A 20121-nucleotide genomic window follows, 5' to 3' on the forward strand; every position below is an offset into this window, starting at 1 on the left:
CCGAAAAATGCTCTAAAAATGTATCCGGAAATTCCAGTTTTTTTCTGAAAATCCCTCAAAAATTATCTAAATATCCAAAAAATGTCTTTTCAAAATATTCTGAAACTATCTTTCTCGAGCGACACTGGGATCATTTTTTAAAAGAAATGGCTCCACTTGGCTCCTCTGCGGGCTCCGCCATGTTTGAAACCTACTTCCCTTGGAATGATGGGGTGCATTAGAAATAGGAAACACCGCTGCACAATTGGATTGCAGTCTAGCAGTCACCAATTAGTAAACAATGGGACAAAACTATCATTTCATAGGAATTTTAAATAAAGCGGCAAAGAAAATAGAACAACTTTTTTTCCAAATCATCTAAAAGTCCTCCACAAATCTCATTTTTTCCTAAAAATGCCCAAATTTTCTAAAAATCTCTTGATTCCCTATGGAAAATCCTAAAAAAATCCCGCTTTTTGTGTCAAGGGCTAAGTAGAGGTGCTCACTTTACACATTTTTAGCCAATGATATTGATGAGGGATACAGAAGCCTTTTTTTTATCAGGAGCATGGTCATGGGCTCCTGGTTTTATATACCTTTTACCGGTAGATTCAAATTTTTGGGGCATAATTGACTTTCTATAAGGCACTGTATCTCCCGACATGTTTGCCTTCCTTTATATACAGCTATTTCGAGAAACGTTGTCGGAAAAAAGCACAAAACTGCACAAGCCAATCCCTAAAGGTAGTATGGGTAGACGTATTGAGCTACTGCACGTGTTGAATACTAATGAGATATAACAACAAAATAAGCGCAATTTTCAGGTTTTCTTTCTTTTCAGACATGTAGAAACAAGGTACGTTTAGACCCTCTGAAGTTCAGAAGAATTTTTCCTCACTCAAAGACATGCGACGGTAAATGTAAAGCTACAGATATAGGCCTCCTGAGAAGAAAAACAAATTCTCCACGTACAAAAATACAAACTTGTAAATTTCCTCTAGGCCAATATGCAAAATTCCAGTGAATACCCAGACCACCTTTCGGTCTTGTCGCGTGCACTTTGATGTTTTTTTTTTCCGACAACCTTTCTCGAAATAGCTGTATATTAGAACTGTTAAGAAGTGAAACATAATTGCTGCTTTTAAAATGTCTGCGCCTACATGTATGGTGTAGACAAGGCCGAATTCTTTCTCGAGCTAACCTGACCCCTCCGCCGCGAGAAAAATAACGCCTGATCGCAGGTTATTCTCGAGCATGTGTACGCAAAGCGGTTCTTTTTTATAACACTTGGATTGCGTGACAAAATTTTCTCGCGTAATTGGTGCGCGCAAGTGCTCCCTGGGATAGATGTGTTTCGCGTTGAGAACTCGTGTAAGAGCGTAAAGGCCCGGTAATACGGGCAACATTTTTGTTCAACTTGTCTCGCAACATTGTTGCATTGCAAGTTGAACGAGTTGTTGCCCGTATTACTACCGCGCGCTCAACTTGTCTCGCAACAAATTTCGATGTTGCAAGTTGCAGCAACATGTTGCACAAAGTAGAACCGAGTTCTACTTTTTGCAACAATTTTTTTCAACTTGCAACACCGAAATTTGTTGCGAGACAAGTTGAGCGCGCGGTAGTAATACGGGCAACAACTCGTTCAACTTGCAATGCAACAATGTTGCGAGACAAGTTGAACAAAAATGTTGCCCGTATTACCAGGTCTTAACAGTGTTTTGAAAGAAATTATGGCTGTTTTTGATGAAAAATGGCAAGAGGTCAGCGCAAGTATCACTAAGAGGGGCATTTTCATGTTTAACAACGAGCTACTAAGCGATGTAAGCCTTGTTGTTGCAGCCTCGAGTGACAAAGGTGAACCCAAGAAAAGCAAGATGGCGATTCCTGCTCACAAGTTTGTGTTGTCGATTTGTAGTCCTGTGTTTTTCGCCATGTTTTGTGGAAAACTGGCCGAGAGATCGGACTCTGTTGACTTACCAGACTGCGAGTACGAGGGAGTGTTAGAAATGCTACGATACATGTACAGCGGACAGGCGGAATTAAACAAAAACAATGTGATGCAAGTGCTGTATGTGGCAAAGAAATACATCTTACCTTCTCTCGTCGATGAATGCATTGATTTTTTGGAAGGGAGCGTGAACGCAGAAAACGTGTTTTGTATTCTGTCACATGCTCAGCAATATGATGAGGAAGATCTCGTGGATGAATGCTGGAAAGTGATTGACAGAGAAACTGAAAATGTTATGAAATCAGAAGGATTCGCGACAATTGAGCGATCTGTACTGGGAGAAATTGTCAAGAGAGATTCATTGACAATCCAAGAGGTAGCGTTGTTCAAAGCCGTTGATCTCTGGGCAACAAAAGAGTGTGAAAAACAACGATTGACTCCAGATGGCCATATGAAAAGAAAAATTCTTGGAGAAGATATTGTAAAAGGAATACGTTTTCCAACAATGGAGGAAAAAGAGTTTGCTAATGTTGTCATTGGTAGCGAGATCCTGACTTCAGAAGAACTGGTTGACATAATGAAATATTTCAATTCAGTAAGCTCAGTAGTCAGTTTTCCAGAAAAGGAAAGAGTTGGGGCTCTTTTGTCATGTTGTAGATTTCGTGGGTTGGCGGATGATACTTGGGGTGAATATGGAGAGTTGAAAAGAAAATCCATTGATCTTAGTGTTGACAAAGATATATTACTCTCGATATTACTCCATGGAATAAGAATGCTTGGCAGTGAAAATGGCGAGTATGTTGCAATGTTAAAAATAATTGACAGACAAAGGAACTTTCTCCCATTTATTGCATCAAGATCAGGAACTTTTTCTTCTGTGTCTATACGTGTGAAGCCAGAATCATTTTATTATCATGGTTTTAATGTTTTGTTTGATTGCCCAGTTAATTTAAAGAAAGATGGTAAGTATCGTGTTACAGCCATAATAGATGGCCCTTATTCGTCATTTGGGATTGGCTGCTATAAATCTGTTCAAAGTGATGGTGTGACATTTCGCTTTTCAAGAAATGAGGAAAGTGACGGTGGACAGTTTGCAGAGTTTTTGTTCCAAAAAAAATGATGGGTTGTATTTCACGAGGTTCAGAAATTATTAAGCAATTGAATGGCTCAGTGGAAAAAGGGCAGAAGTGATTTTTGGCTTAAAGTGAACATTGCCAAAACAACTCCTAATTTCACATGTGGGCTTGTTTACGTCCCTGAAACGTTGTTCTGGCTTTTGCTTTGTTTTCGAGAAATAACATATACAATAACATATCCTGGTTTCTCCAGTTGGCGTCTTTAGTAGTTTCTAAAACGAAGGAACTCCTCAAGATGCCGACTGGTACAGTCAACTGTCGTTATAGCGGACACGCTCGGGGCGTCGTTTTGTGTCCGTTGTAGCGAGAGTCCGTATTAGCGGGAGTCATTTCCAGTCAAACTTCTTTCGCTGGGGATCTGGATTTTGTCCGTATTAGCGAGTGTCCGCAATAACGGGGTGTCCGCAAGGCGAGAGTTGACTGTAAAACCAAGTTTTTTGCATCTGTGTATATGAAAACAATATGTAAACTTATTTCTCTTGTCTTAAGTTCTTCACCTTCTCTTTGAAAGTGTTTAAAAATCATTTATTATGACTTACCTTAAAAGGACTGTGTCACCAATTTTAGCCAAATTTAGCCATTGGAAATGACCATTAAATTAGGTGAAATATAAAAAATAACTTGTCAAACAGTAGAGGAACATTTCGATAACACCCCAAATACAAAAGAAGGTACGGATGGCCAAAAGCGACGAAGATTGAAACGGATTGCAATATGGGTTTTTGAAGTATTGTTGGGCTGAACAGTTTTCAAAGTTAGTCTTGTTTGGCTTGTAACTTTAAATTTTAATGCCGTGGAGACACATTTGGTTGCAATGAAGCCATGGTTTTGTCATTGGGTCCATAGGAGTAATTTCTTGGCAAACATTAAGTTTCATAGCAAGTATTTGGCAAAACTTAAAAAAAAAAATAACTTAACTCAGCTGTGACACAGTCCCTTTAACAGTGCAAAAGAAATTTTTATGCTAAAAGTTATTTCTTGTACAATAATTGTAGATATAAGTGAGGCAAGTTTATGTACAGTTACGCCTCATGACAGTTATATGAACGGGATTTAGTGGTATCAAGACCGTAGTTAACAGTGGACTGGTGTTTCCCATGTAGTGCCAAGGTTTCAGTTCAGTTGTGTGCAATAGAAAGTACATTTCTTTTCTACTGTCAGTGGTACGATTATTGCGTTCGACGAAGGAGAACACATTCCTAATTTCGTGTGATATCCTGTGCACATACTGGGTGTACTGCATATACCAGGGAAAAATTTGGGGTTAACAAAATGCCTTGTTTTCATTTCGATTTGTGCCACACAGGACATTGCATACAATGTGGACCTTTACTGGCGCTTCGATTTGTACAGTTAAGTTGCTGATGGTAAATTAAATTTCACTTACTTTCCTTTCAATTTTGTCCTAATGTTGTTGAAAATGGTTTAACCAAGTCTCACAATAAGGTGTGTGCGACATCTGGTAAATACATTAAACAGGAAATTTTTCTTTCGTTGTCAACCTTCTCGCCTTCGATGACTAATGTCCACGTTGTTTTGGCAACTCAAACAAAGCACGTCCTGGTCAGCCATCTCTCTCCTCCGCAGAGGCTCCTTTAGTGAGGGAAGGCGAAAAACACGGGGGGGGGGGGGGGGGGAGGAAGGCGAAAAGCACAAAAAATGAAAAATAGGGGGAGCGTGGGGAACAAGTTTCCCCCGCGCGCTTTCGTTTCGATTCTCCAGGCTCCGCGCGCTTACTTTTCACCTCTCCCCATTTCCCAGCCCGTACTGAACACGAAAGCTACAAAAGAGGCCTCTGCGGAGGAGAGAGGTCAGCCATTGTACTTAGCAGTCATTAAGCAACATGACCACGGCCAGTGGTCACAAAATAAACCTGGTTACCGAGTTGTTAATCTTGGCCGTATGTGTGCCACAAAAGAAATCTATTGATACTGTAAATCAATCAGATTGTTTTCAGGTTCGATGGCTATTGCATCATTCTATCATGTGTGATTTTGACACATGCCAGGCGAACTTTGGCAGTCAATCGTGTTAAGCGGGCAAATTTAAGGCACACAAAATTGTCTCGAACACACTCCGCTGGTCTCTTGATTTTTGCTAGTAGTAGAAAAACTTAATAAAAAAATTTATTGACAAATGATGAAATGAAATAAACACCTAATTGAAGAGTGATCCCCCCCAAGGGTGGGAAGCTTTTGTGTCAAATTAGAAGATACTCCAAACTTTGTGCATGTGTCAATGATTTCATCAATCTGAGTGGCCAATGACTGTGTGCTATATGATAAACATAAAGTTATCAATATATACCAATTTTACCCGTTTTCTTACAATCAGAGCAAAAGTGTTTGTTTAATTTCCTAATTGTCACTTTACTTGTCACCTTATCTGCATAATATTATTGTATACTTATTATTATTAAAAACTGGCAATGGTATATTGAAATCCTGCATTTTGATTGGTTAACAGGCAATGGTATATGAGCTCATATACCATTGACCACAATATGGCAGCCGATACGCGTCAACGAAAACAACTGGGGAGCTCAAACATAGCAATTCTTTGGGCATTTTTAATAAAACAATTATTCCACTCGTGCTTGCTGGATATGAGATCGTTATAGCCAACTCATGTCCAACACAAGCTCGTGGAATAATTGTTAAATATGCAAGAACTAACCCCAAACATTTCACTTGACAATGACATCCGACAATGTCGAAATGTCATATATTACTTCCACTTATTTTTATATTAAAAAAGTGATTATTGTCCAATTTAAAGAGGTGTCTCAAATGTACAAACTAGGAACAAGACCCTCCTAACCCACATGATCTCTCTGTGAAGCTTTTTCTTGAGCCCATAAAGTACATTTGTTCCTCACCTTTCTCTCTGATGTTGTTTAACACTTTTAGACCCAGCAATGTCCCAACCATTTTAATGAAAGTAAAATAGGATGTTTGTAATACGCGACAAGGCTGGATTTAATCAAGTTTGGCTGGCTATCACATAACACTGTGCAGCACTGTGTAACAGTCAACTAACACTCAGTTTTTGGTAAATAATTCTTTATCATGTTTCAATCACTATCAAGGACAAGAGTTCAACCAGATAAATATTAAATAAATGGCCAGGTCTACAAATGGGTATTGAAAATGATGTATTTTGGTCTACAATCGAGGCAGGATTTGGAAAACAGTGTGGCAAAAACCCGTTTCAAAAATGCCAACTTTCAATTATTATTCCAATACCTAATTTTCAAAATCACTGAAAGTATGAAAGCATAAACAGTATTTTTAGTTCTGGGGTGAAAATAAATTTTTAATTCTGTTTACTGAATCTTATGACATGTTCATTTACCCATAGAGTAGAGTACATTAGAGTGATTTCAGTAAACCCGTGAAATAGTTATTACACTTTTAGATACTATTAGACACTAATTCCATTGTTTTCTTTTGTTTCCTTTTGACTATTACGCACAAACTGGTAAACCCTTAAAGTGCTACTGTGATGACATTCGCATCTTTCCTATCGTAGCCGTTTTAAAATATTAACAAGTGCTCTTTATGATATGAAAAATGCCGTTTACTGTTTCCAATATCTCTTTTCTTTCCAGAGATATTCAAATTTTTAAAATATGCAAATTAGCAAAGCGATGACGTCATAGACTCAACCAAATTTTGATCAAATATGAAGAAAGTGATATCTCAGCCAATTTGTATCTGAAGTCTCTGATTTTTTGCAGAAACACTCTGCTAATTGTATTTTACCATTTGACCTCAACAGTTTGGTTACCATGGCAACACACTAGGTTCCAGATCCCCTCGATACTAAAGGCTTTTCTGGCCAATTCTGGCATCTTTTATCGTTGTTTGTCAATAATGCTTTACATGCGTGATCAGGCAAGCATATGAAGAGATTAGGCAAACGTCTTGCCCGGGTTTCATTTTTCCAAACTGAAAAATTCTAAAATATTAAAAATAAATTGGTGGGGACTGGAAAGGAGTGAGTTGCCATGGTAACATAATTTAATTACAGCTGCACTTGTGTCACCTGTAGAACTATTAGTCTACCAAGTTTCAATGGTCTCTGCAGAAAAATGACCGAGAGAACTCAATTTTTGTACCTGACATAAAATTGGGTTGAGTAGATGACGTCATCAGTCACCTAATTTGCATATTTTATGATTTTTTTAAGCTTAAATATCTCCGGAACTAAAAACGATATTTGAAAACGGAAAACGGTATTTTGAATCTTTCGTTAAATACTCTATGAAACGCTAAAAAAAGCAAGGGGTGAAAATTTGATCACAGTAGCACTTTAACTGAAGTTAAGTCTCCCAGTTTTGTAATACCTTATATCAGGCTGAACTTGTGTGAAAAAGCCACTTTAATAATTATTGTAGTTGTATGCAACTCAATTACAGTGTTTGGTTATCGCTATTATATTTGCTTAAAAGCAAATAACTTAAAAGCAAATAACTGATAATAAAATAGCTCAAAAAACCAAGGTTTATAGTCCATGGGCCAGGACCCAAAATTTAGGCATTTCTTACCATTCGGAGGGACAAATGCTATCATATATTTTTCGAATCCTTGAACATTCTAGTTCATTTTGGTATGTGATAGCAATTCCAAAAGAGTAGCTTTCTTGCTGAAATCACGTGATTTCTGACGTCATCTTTCCAAAATCAATGTTGCATTTTGATGCTCGAAGGGTCAGAAATAATCACTTTATCAAAACTTCAACCACGTTCGAGTTGCGAGAGAGGCCTGAAATGGTACAGGAAAGGCAGCTGGTGCTAGGTTAAGGGCTTTTGCTGCACTTAAGGGTTTTTCTCTATATGGTTGCCATGGCAACAAGGCCAGATTGTAATATAGACCTCTTTTATATCAATATCGATGTTAGATTTTTAAAATATGGACGGAGTTTTTAAATAAATCAGCGAAAAAACACAAGGATTGGCATTTTACAGTACGGACCGAGTATTTGGGGTTAATAAGAGTTATACTGATCTCTCTTTCTCATAAAAAAGAAAGCATTTCGGGCCAACAAACGCGCGCGGGAGGTGGCCTCATTTGACTAAAGCGCGTGGAGGTTTTTATCTAACGTCATCAAAAATACAAAATCTCGCCTGTTTATCTTATAAACATATTCTTTTTACATATTCTTCCATGAAGAACATAAAACTCTTGTAAATTTGATATTGATTAAGTGCTTTGTTTAGAGGATAAAGCATTTTGACATTTGCGATGTCCCGGATAAACGTGTTTCTTTATTGTCACAAAAACGTGTATTCTTCACTGTGTTTAAAACGCAATATTACAGTTTACAAAGTAATATCTAAAATGATTTTGAGTGAAAATGAATAATACTAATGGGAGAATTTTCTCTGCTGATTGTTTTTCTTTGGCCGCCTTCTTTGTGCCCCAAATTAAAGGGAGAATCAAACATTGTGGCTGCATACTATGCACTGTATTTGTCTTAAAATTATTTTCGTAATAACTCAGAGCTTTAATTTGGCCTGCTCTATAAACCAATCCCTCGCTACACCCAGTTGTATAAATTGTACTGGCGAATTTACTGAATTTACTGCAGGGGGGGGGGGGGGGGTAGTCCTGTGATGGATTAGCATCCCATCCAAGAGGAGTAGCAATAGTGCTAGTCGTTTAATGCTACAGATACCGGGATATGCCCCGGCCTGATGGGTCACTTGGCCCAAACACAAACTTTGCCTACTTACCATAAACCGATTGTTTCCAAGGACGTTTTCATACGAACAAACAGTTTCTATAACATTCATATGAGCGGGTTACAACGGGTCTAGTTTTCTAGGAGACATGGAAAAGTTGTTTTCAGTGAGAGCATGAAAACTGGATACAACTCGAGATCATTATTAAATAAACTCCGAAATTCTTTAGAAGAAAACACCACGATTTTCGAAACCTGTGAAATGTGGTAGCGTAACATCATAGACGCTCTTGTTTCTTGGCCATTTCAATTTCACCAAAAATAAAATACAAACAGCGGCAACAAACATAACACATGGACTACGCATGGTCTGAAAAAAAGAATCTAAAATCAAGTAAATTTTAGATTCTTTTTTCAGACCATGCGTAGTCCATGTGTTATGTTTGTTGCCGTTGTTTGTATTTTATTTTTGGTGGTAGCTTAACTTATGAAATATCTGAAACGAGACGGAATTCAGGCTTGAATGCTAATTAACGGTTCTGACAGAGAAAAAGTCATTGTTCCCTTTCTGAAAAATAGAACATCATAGAACTTAAAGCTGTCAAGTCTGTTCGTACTTAACTTCATTACGTTCTTAAAATAAATAAATTGACGGCTTTAAAAAATATCTTCCGCAGAGCTCGTGAAGAACAGGAACGGAATATTGACCACATTGTCTTTGGACACTTCCTTCTCGCGGGCTGATATATCAGACAACCCAGTCCAACTTCTTACCGCGTTCTGCTCAGTTGACTTTTGCACTAAGGTGCAGTTAAATTCAAAGCAACTTTTTCTTCTATGTGCTCTATCGTCTGTTAAAAAAATTTCTTCAATAATTTTCTTGCTCGAGGATTACAGCGCTACACCAGCATTGTATATGCAGGGATTATTGCAAGGTTCAAGTGTCAACGATTCTTTTTTGTTCTTGCTAACTTAGCCACTGTCACTGGGGAAAATTGTGTTCCAAAATGTCGGGCTTGGACCGCGACACCACTGACCCTGTAGGATATTCCAGAAAGGCAAGGGAGGTGTTATTTTGAGGAAGTGGTCTTTCATATTCTTGCGTCAGAACGGTGTTTTGTTTAACTCAACGTATTTATTCACGGCTTCAGGGAGTACAAACAATCTTTGTTTCACAGCTTCGATTCTGTGCATGGACTTACAACTTCGAGCACAGCGAACAAGATGCGAGTCACGTGACGCTCGCTGTAGGGTACCCACGGGGGTACAATTACAAGTCAAGTCTTTCGGGTTTCTTAGACAGCCTACCCCTGCGGGTGTAGCGGGCTGTAACATTCTCCCCACCTTGTCCTCTATCGGAGAGGACAACACTGCGATTTGGCTTACTAACAGGAACAGTACTAGTGTCACTATGAACAATGTTTGTTTCATTCTTCTCCCCACCATGCAAACGAACTTCTTCAGGAATCACTTGTGGGGTTGCTGATTCTACTTCTAATCTGTGTAGACGCTGTACTGGTCTGCGTAGAACACTCTTCTCGGTTCGTACTGTTGCGGTTCGCACAAGTTTATCCCGTCCAGGGTGAACTTCTTGAACTATAGCCAACGGCCATTTTCCACGAGACACATTATCATCTGAGATCAGCACAATATCTCCTACTTTTATGGGGGCTTCTTCTTTATGCCACTTGTTTCTCACGGTCAACTGATGCAGGTTTGGTTGTAGTGCAGGACCAGGAAGGACACACTCATTGAGTGATGCACTGTCTTGCTCTCGGGCAGAAGCATCAAATACGATTCTACACTTTGTGGTCTTTCTGTCAGCACGGAAAACAGCATGGTGTGGTAAGTATCGGACAGTTCCATCTTCACTACTCAAGTCAGTTACTTCTTCTGCAAAGCCTTTCTCTACATACTGGTTGATTGCAGTGGTGTATGCTTCAGCTTTCTCAGGGTCTCGTTTTAGCTTCCTTTCGATACTTTCAAGTCGTTTCACAGCTTGCGCATAATTGTTCTCAAGTTTTGGATGGTCTTTCTTCCATGGCAATCGAACTTCGTAGTTTCTTCCATCAAAGTTCAGTCCATCATTGAAGTCAGCGACTGCATACTCTTCTTCTAGTGACATAGTTGGATTCACAGTTTCAGTTATGCCAATTGCTTCTAGTTCCCAAAACCTTTTCAGACTTGTGGTGATCTCTTTATTCTCTACTATTGTTAGCATGGATGAGGTGTGCTCTGAAGAACTGTCTACAGGTCCTGTAAGTATCCATCCAAGGTGAGATTCTGCAGCTACCAATGATTCAGGGGTTTCTCCTCTCTTACAAATTCCAGTTACGAAAGAGTAGTAGTGATCTGCACCGATAAGAACATCTACTTGAACTGAATTGCGTGGGTAGGAGTCTGCAAAAGTCAAACCTTGCAGGTGAGGATTGTCCTTAAGATTCAACTTGACAGGTCCCAGGGGATTACAAATCTTGGGTATAGTAAGAGCTTCCATTTCCACAGTTCCTGTTGGATGTCCCTGAATTGGCGAAAGAGTAAATCGCACTCTTTGAAATCTCTTGGTTTCACTTGTGTCTCCTCCCAGGGTTGCAACACTTAATAATTCTGAGGGACCTTGCAGACCAATGGATTCTGCAATGTTCTTTCGGATGTACGACCGTTGACTGCCAGAGTCAAGTAGAACACGAACTGTAACTTCTTGGCCATTCACTGATAGCTTAGCTAACGCTGTCTGAAGAAGTGTCTCCTTCATGGATGAAGAGGGTTTTGAAGCAGCCAATCCAGTCAATGTGGTATTGTTAGGATTCTCAGTTCTTGCGACGAAAGGCTGACTGTGCAGTAACTTGTGATGACGTTGACCGCAATTTACAACAGAACACTTGGGGTGACGACAGATTTTAGAGAAATGCTTGCTGTTGGTAGGCTTTAGACAATTGAAACACAACTTGTTTTCTTGAACTAATTTCCATCTTTCATCTACTGGTTTGCCATTAAACACTGGGCAGTTAAGTGACCCATGATTTGCTTTGCAAAATCTACAACTTGGAATTGTTGGTGGTTTTGCCTCACTGAACAAAGCAGAAGCAGTTGACACTTGTTCTCGGTCAATCACTGGAATGAACGGTGGCTTTCTTACTTTGTCTCTTTCCTTATTTGGACTACGATTTGGTTCTAGGTTCCTCTCTCCTGCCTCTTTGGATACAACTTGTCGATTGAGGAACTTAAAGAACAATTCAATACCAATCTCATCTTCAGGGGTGTCTGCAAGCTCCAATTCCCACTTTTCTAGCAACTCTGATGGCAACTTGGTCTCAAACATTGGCAACAAAATACAACCATGACTCACTGGGTTTTCTCCTAGAGCTTCTAAAGCCCTAGTTCGGTTCTTTAAAGTGTCATAAAGATCTCGAAGGGATGCTGCAGTTACAACAGATTTTGCATCCATCTTGATGACTGATTTGACAAGGGATGAGATTACCACACGTTTTCTTCCATACCTATGCTTGAGACATTCTACTGCCGGTTGATAGTTCGCCCCAGTAACTTCAAACCCTTCAATTGATTGCAAAGCAATGCCAGTCAGCACTGAACGCAGGTAAGTGAATTTCTGGACATTGGGCAAATCATCATTGTCATGCACTGCAGCTTCAAACTGATCCCAGAAGTTTTGAAATTTCAACACATCACCATTAAACTTGGGCAACTCAATTCTAGGCAGTTTAAGATTAGATGATTGGTGATTGTCCTTTTGTACACTCCCTTTTGAAGACTGTTCATTTGAATTGGACTCCTTATTTAAGTATTCATGGGCAGCATCAACAGCTCGATCTATCATATCCAAGAATTCCCTCCAACAGCTTAGCTCATCGTCAATTTCCTCGTCTGAGAGTAGTGAAATTATACGATCTCTCAACTGAAGATATGCCATGCGAAACTCTGTCAATCTCTCGATTCTAATCTGTATTTTGACCTTATTGCCTTCACTTTCACTCAGCTCTGAAATATCACGAATTAAGGCCTCAATATCCCCCTGCAATACTTTCGCTTTACGTCGAATCGAAGTAATTTCCTTCGACTGTTCCTTGCTAACGGATGGAGGAAGTTCATTGCTAAGTTTAGCGAAATTCAAATCTTCGTGTGATTCTGACAGCTCTGATTTCACAGCAGTCTTTGACTCATAATATGCGTTTACTAACCTCTGAATCAAGACCTTTTTCTTTCCAGCCGTCGATAATCCCTTTTCTTTGAGTAATCCACGTAGTTGCTCCACTGATTTTCGAGATAGCTCGTCTTCGATATCACTGTCACTTCCACTGGCGGCCATCTTGTCGCCCACGTGGTTTCGAGTGTTGACTGCACGAAGTCTCACAGAAGTCAGTCAATCCACAGCAAAATGTTCTTGCGATCTTCTAAATCCACAGCTCGAAGGACCATTATGTTTTGTTTAACTCAACGTCTTTATTCACGGCTTCAGGGAGTACAAACAATCTTTGTTTCACAGCTTCGATTCTGTGCATGGACTTACAACTTCGAGCACAGCGAACAAGATGCGAGTCACGTGACGCTCGCTGTAGGGTACCCACGGGGGTACAATTACAAGTCAAGTCTTTCGGGTTTCTTAGACAGCCTACCCCTGCGGGTGTAGCGGGCTGTAACAAACGGGATTTGTGGTTACAAAGTACGTATTAATTTTCCTGCTTGCGAGAAGGACTTATAGCTCCTTTCTGGGCGGTTTACACTTCCAATTACCACAGTGTAACGCAATTTCTTATGAAATATTGACTACATTTTTGCACAGCTCTCACGGCTAGGGTGACCACCTGCCTTGTCCCCAGGCCTTCGTTAAAGGTGTTACTGCTAATGAGCTGAGAATGCCGAGTGAATAGGCTGTGTGGTCATGTTTTTTGAACAGCTTCTCGTGAAATAATTGCATATCAAATGTACTAATTGTAGTTTCTTAATTTTACCTATATTGTTGCATTAGGTGCTGCTTTCTTAATGTGATAATTGATGTTAAAGAATGTGTTTTATCTCTGGCCAGCTGTAGTCAATTACAAATAGTTCGAGGAGAGTTTGGGGCCTTATGCGTCGCCAGGCGCGAAAAGGACAGATAATGACCGGATGATGACAATGTTAAACAAGTTTTCAAAGTGCAGTACACTCCCGAATTCCTGTTTCAACTCTGTTTAATGAGCTTTTAAGTAGTTGAGTCTTTGATCTGTGTGACACCAAATGGACGCATGCAGACAAAATAACATCTTTTAAATTAATTTTCCAGTAGCTTTAACAATCTTAAATTCTTTAAAAATTCAAGCACTGTACTCGATATGCAGGAGTAATGGGAGCGTTACAGTCTTTTAACAGTTTCGTCTGCTCGAAAATTTGAATGGCTCTCTATTTTGCGGAGCGTTTCATTAATGCTTTTCTAATTACAATTTTCTTTTCTGATCGTAGATTGTGTTTTCGCATTTGAAGATCTTCTTTTTCGGTGGGGTTTTAACCGCCTCGCCTCTATTTCGGAGCTTATCTCATTCCCGCTTAAACGGCGACATTTGCGGTGATAAAACATAAACGGAATTTCCCTTTCTCAGCGATATTGAGGACTGATTTCAATTCTCCATCTACTGTGGTGCTTTTAAATCGTGGCTGTTGTCATCACTGCAATAAATGACACATGAGGGGTCGCTTTTTCACCCCACTGAAGCTGAATAATGTTTTACCGATGTACAAAGGAAATTAAGGTAGGAGTTGAGATGCGGTGATTACCGCCTACAAAGAACGCCACGTATACCATATTTTGATCAGTGACGACTCTTCCATGGTTATTTTGACATTCTTTGAGCACGTTAAACGTTCTTCCACCCCACCAACCAGGTTCCTTTCCCTGCTCTGCGCACCTGTCCTTACATTAGCCAATCAAACTTGTTTACATGAATTATCATCGATATATTAAATCTCCTGCTGTAAATATCCCAAAGAAGTTTTCATTGGTAATGCAGGAGACATACTGACTGACTGTAAAAATCACCTCGAGCTGCGCTACCACAAGACTTCCTGTACCTCTGACGCAACATTTCGATGGCAATAAATTCCTCAGGCCATCCATTTCCAGACATCCTTGTTCCGTGGTGCACCAGTATAGAATAGGGCTTTATTACTAAGTCCAATCGGGCATAGTAATGAAGCATTCCGGACAGCGGGACGCAATATCTTTGAATTTAGAACACTAGCTTCTCTAGGGAACAACCACGATTCCTTTTTTTCTGTCATCTTTCATCACGCGCACGCACATCTTGGCGCGCGCAAACAGTTTCGAATTATTTGCGAACGACTGTAGAGAACAATCTGTGTTTTCCAACATAGCTGTTAGCTCACCCGAAAAAATGCAGCAGTGCCCAAACGTCGGGAAACCAATACTGAGCTAAATAGCGTCTACGAAAGAAATGTTTATTTAAGAATCAGGACAACGTCGATACCCTTTCGTACTTCGCGCGAAATATTCCGGGAATATTGTGAGTTAATTACATAAACAGTTCTCTCTTAGTTTCCTTCAGAATTGCCAAAAATAGTTTTCTAGAGTTTTAAAATTCCTTTTTTTATTTTGTTCAGAGGTTTCTTTGTCCTATTCTGTCGATTTATATCGAAAAATTAAGACCAAAATAAAGGCACACCTTCGAACGGCAAAACCGCCGCCATCTTGGAATTACCCAGAATGCATTTCAGGACCTTCAAACAGTTATTTGTTCTGTTTTAGTAATTATTTCAAACTTTTACCATTTTATTGAGTGAACTAGTTAATAATCATGTTTCCAATACTGCAAGATGAAATTGAGCAAAATTAGACCATAATAAGAGTTTTAAATTATATTTAAACATTAGCCTCGTTTTCATGCAGAACGGAGAATTTTATACCCTTAAAAAATCCTATAAAGCTACCCTTTCGCGATTGCTATCAGCTCAATTTCAAAACTACTTCGAATGAACTTTAAGCTGATACCACTCACAATTTGTCCCTTTGAGTGGTAATAAAATATGCTCGGGCCCATGGACTATTAGTTTAGTACTTCTTAGCTGTTTCTCTTCTCCACTGCCATTGTGACTGCAAGTTTTTTGTATACGTTGCATGGTTCTGTTTACATGACAATATTTGCACTCTGTAAACTTGCACTGTAGAGTATATTTCATATACAACATCATGGGAAAATTCATTTTGAACAGCTTTCAAAACCACAATTTGTTTCTCAAAATCAAAAGATGAAATTCAGACATTAGATGTGCACACATTCTACGCCCACCAGAACCACAGGTAGCCCAAGCTCCTAAAGGAGCTGTCAACATATAGACTACATGACATTACGTAATAACGTTATTATAAGAGTTTGTATGGGAATATAACGATCGTAAAAAATAATTCAAAATAGGGGGAAAAGATCTAATAAATTCGACTTCCCTGCCCTCTCCTGTGTATATCTTGTGTTTCTATGCCATTTGGAGGCGTTTCAGTGGGTTTTAGGTTTTCTGTCTGTTTTCCTCTCCATATATAATGGCCTACCTTGAGGAATTATGTATGGAGAGGAAAACAGTGAACATAAAACCCACTGGAATCGCTTTGAAACGCCTCCAATGTGTTCTGACAGAGATTGGGATATCGCCTCAGAGAAAACACATCTGGGTCCGGGGAATGTATCCTGATTTCCGTCGCTCCACTTGCTGTGGCATCAAGGGCGTCCAAGACGATCTTTGTGTCCGTCTCTTCCTGGTCACTCTTCAGATATGACATTTCTTTCTTGTTTCCCTTCCATTTTGTTCTGCATACTCAACAGTCTTTTGGCGAAATACTCTGCCAGCTTGTTCTTTGTGTAAGCATGGGAAAGCAGCTTTTTCATTGTGACCTTGGCGATGTGCGTGGAAGGCGTTATGCGGTAATATACTGTATGCTGGTTCCCCTGTCTCTTATTGCGTGTAGCTTCCTTCAGGGATGACGGGAGATCGTATCGATCAAATATGAGGCGGATCTCATCACCGTCTCCATACTTCTCAAAGATGCGACAACTGAAGTGATCTGCGAGGTTGGAGCAGCTTTTGATCCAATCCGGCTTGTCCATAGACTTGCTCGAAGTCGACCTCGTACAAATTGATGAGAGCCAGAAGCGATCGATGGTCACTTCAGCCATCGCATCGATGATTGAGACTCTCATCCTTTGACTTACAGTCTCTCCACGTGCTGTTTCGCTCTCATCTGTATTGGCTGTCGCTGGTGTCTTTTCTGGAATAGACATCAATGAACTCTTGGCTGGGCAGTGCAGCATTTTTCCATCTGTAGCAAACATAGATCTTGGAACCACTGTAAATTCGTATGTTCCATCAGCTTCTTGGATGTCAATCTCAGGTCGGCTTTAATTTGCATATCACCATCATTTGTGCACACAGGTTTCTGTCTTCTTGAAACTCTACTATTTGGCCGGCACTTGAAACCTTGATCTTCTTGCCCATGGTCTTCCATTTCTGGAGTTTTCTTTTCTTCATCGGCGACCAAAGATTGATTTTTCCAGTCTGGATTCGATCTTTCACAAATGTCTCGAACAGTTTCTGGCCAATCTCACTTTGTTTCAAAAGATCTTCCTTTACTTTGCTAGGCATTACAACCTTTGTAACAAGGTTAACGAGATCTTTGCTCTGCTCGATAAAGGGATTCGTGAAATCCTCCATTGTTGTTACTAACTGTTCTATGTTTTTCTCTTCACAAAAAAATCACAGAGGCTGACAATGTATGATGACGGGTGTCTTCCTTTGCCCGAGTGGTCCCAGCCATTTCTTTGGCGTCTTTAGCTAGACGGACCAGCTCAGGAGCTATGTAGAGGAAAAATTTAGTGCGGGCGTTTGGATTCAGAGTAATCCCAACTAGTCCTCCTGAGACTTTCATCGAGCGATTTATCTGCTCTAGGGCATGGTCCGCACCCAAAGCACAGAATGGCACATCCGGGTTCTTGTTGACGGCCCAGTTACCTTTGCAGAACTCTTCGTAAATTTCTGGGTCTGATTCTGGTAGCATACTTATTTCGGCCAAGTAGAGGGGAATCATTCTTGCGTAATTTATACCGTCATGAGCAAAAAAAGTACTTTGTGAACAGCTGCAACGATGAAAGATGCAACTGCCAGGCCCTGTTCGGACTGCTCTAATTAACTACATCATCTCCATTACCATTTGCATGTAATGTCGGAACACTTGAAATTCTGGAATCTGGCTGTTTTCTTCCTCAAAGGTCTTCATTTTCCCGATCACACTTACATAAACAGTAAAAGCCGAAATATTAAAACCTACAGAGTTTCGAAACTTTTTGCTTTTAATATCATAAATGGCATCCCACAGTGTTGGAACTATTCCTTCAGCTATCAGGTATTAGTTCTTTTACACACATTTTTCCATAACCATCTCCTGAAGGCTTGATGATATTTCATGCAAATAAGAACAAATATACTAATTCAAGAATCGGAAATGATGCTTTTCTAGGATGGGTTGCCTGTGGTTTTCTTAGCCCTAACAGGAGAAAATTTCTTATAAAATCAGAAAAATCCATGATTTTCCTCAATTTTTTCCATAAATGAGAATATTTAATTTTCTTTAGCCTCTCAGAAGGGAACGCATTTTATGAGAATTTTTTCGATAAAACGGGCATTATCAACTTTAGATTTACTACTCGGAGCCTCGTTTTCATGTCACAGTGATCACATGACCACAACGTGATAAGTTATATCATGTTATATTTATGTTGTTATATCATACGTAGCACATTCTAATAATTTTTGGATATTTGAGCCACGTTTATTGAAGATATGACACAGTTTTAACCATTGCCTCGTTTCCATGCTGGGTTTTGACATCAGTTTTTAAGACACCCCTTAAAACGTCTCCGTGCTAGTTGCAAAGTTGGCAACATCACTTTTCTTGTTACTTTTGGTCCCCTGAACACAACCAGGCTAGTGAATTGCTTTCTTCACGAATTGCCCACGGAACCTGATTTTTGAACATATGCTCCTGGACTATAAAATGAGTCAGGACCAACAATCAAGGCTGTAACACAATACATGATGTCTTTGTTTAGAAAAACTGGTGAATCAAACAAAATATCAAAACCGTAATAATTTGTTGATGGCGACTGAGCAAGCTGCATGGACTCGGAGGAATACTTTCCAGATGTGTCCACAATAACTGAATGATTTTCGTTCTGTGTGATTCTCAAGATTGCATGATAATCTCCATTTTCACTACCAAACATTCTTATTCCATGAAGTATTATATCTTTGTCAAGCTTTAAATCAATGTCTTCTTTTTCCATATCATCATAATTCCAATCAATCTCGTCTCCTAACTGACCAAATCTGCAACACGACAGAAGGGTGCCAATTCTTCTCTTTTCCAGAAAACCAGCTGCCGAGCTCACTACTGAATTAAAATACTTCATTATGCCAATCACTTCTTCTGATTTTAGTAGCTCACTTGCAAGCACAACATCAGCAAACTCTCTCTCCCTCATCACTGGAAAACGTATTTCTTTGACAATCTTCTCTCCAAGGATATTTCTTTTCGCATTACCACCCACAGTCAGTTCTTGCCTTTCACATTCCTTTGTAGCCCAGAGATCAACAGCTTTGAACAGCGCTTCCTCTCTGATTGTCAATGTATCTCTCTTGACAACTGCTTCAAGTAAGGATCTCTCAATTGTCGTGAACATCTCTGATTTTACAACTTCTTCGGTTTCTCTATCAATCACTTCCCAGCATTGATCCACAAGAACATTCTCGTCATATTGCTGAGCATGTGACAGAACGTAAAACACGTTTCCTGCGTTTAAGTTTCTTTGCAGAAAACGAACACATTCGTCGGCGAGGCAAGGCATGATGTATTTCTTTGCCACATACAGCACTTGCATCACATTGTTTTCCTTTAATTCCGTCTTCTCGCTGTACATGTATCGTAGCATTTCCAACACTCCCTCGTACTGGCAGTCTGGTATGTCCACGGAATCTGATTTCTCGGCCAGTTCCCCACAAAACATGGCGAAAAACACAGGACTACAACTCGACAACACAAACTTGTGGACAGGAATCGCCATATTGCTTTTCTTGGGCTCGCCTTCGTCACTCGAGGCTCGAACAACAAGGCTCACATCGCTTAGTAGCTTGTTTTTAAACATGAAAATGCCTCTTTCCGTGATACTTGCTTTGGCCTTCTGCCACTTTTCGTCAAAAACAGCCATGAGTTGTTTTAAAATACGAACTCGAAAATCACTTCAAAGTCCTTCATAGAATGACGGAAGGATGAAGATTGACTTGAAACTGCTACTATCCCAATGAACACTTGCGGGAAAA

At 39.7% G+C, this 20121-nt stretch overlaps 1 protein-coding gene across 1 annotated transcript; it reads left to right on the plus strand.

The window, feature by feature from the left end:
* The first annotated feature begins 1366 nt into the window (after positions 1 to 1366).
* LOC144629673 (BTB/POZ domain-containing protein 6-B-like) lies at positions 1367 to 3047 on the plus strand. Its single transcript, XM_078487900.1, has one exon. It carries the CDS (start codon positions 1665 to 1667, stop codon positions 3045 to 3047), a length of 1383 nt encoding a protein of 460 aa, XP_078344026.1. The 5' UTR covers positions 1367 to 1664.
* The last annotated feature ends 17074 nt before the right edge of the window (positions 3048 to 20121 follow it).

This window comes from Oculina patagonica, chromosome 11 (genome assembly GCF_052425735.1).
Source record: "Oculina patagonica isolate OP01 chromosome 11, crgOcupat, whole genome shotgun sequence".
NCBI classification, from domain to species: domain Eukaryota; kingdom Metazoa; phylum Cnidaria; class Anthozoa; order Scleractinia; family Oculinidae; genus Oculina; species Oculina patagonica.

What these genes read in the sequence shown, in the direction of transcription:
- LOC144629673 (XM_078487900.1), top strand. Translation starts at nt 1,665, where the DNA reads ATGTTGCCCGTATTACCAGGTCTTAACAGTGTTTTGAAAGAAATTATG.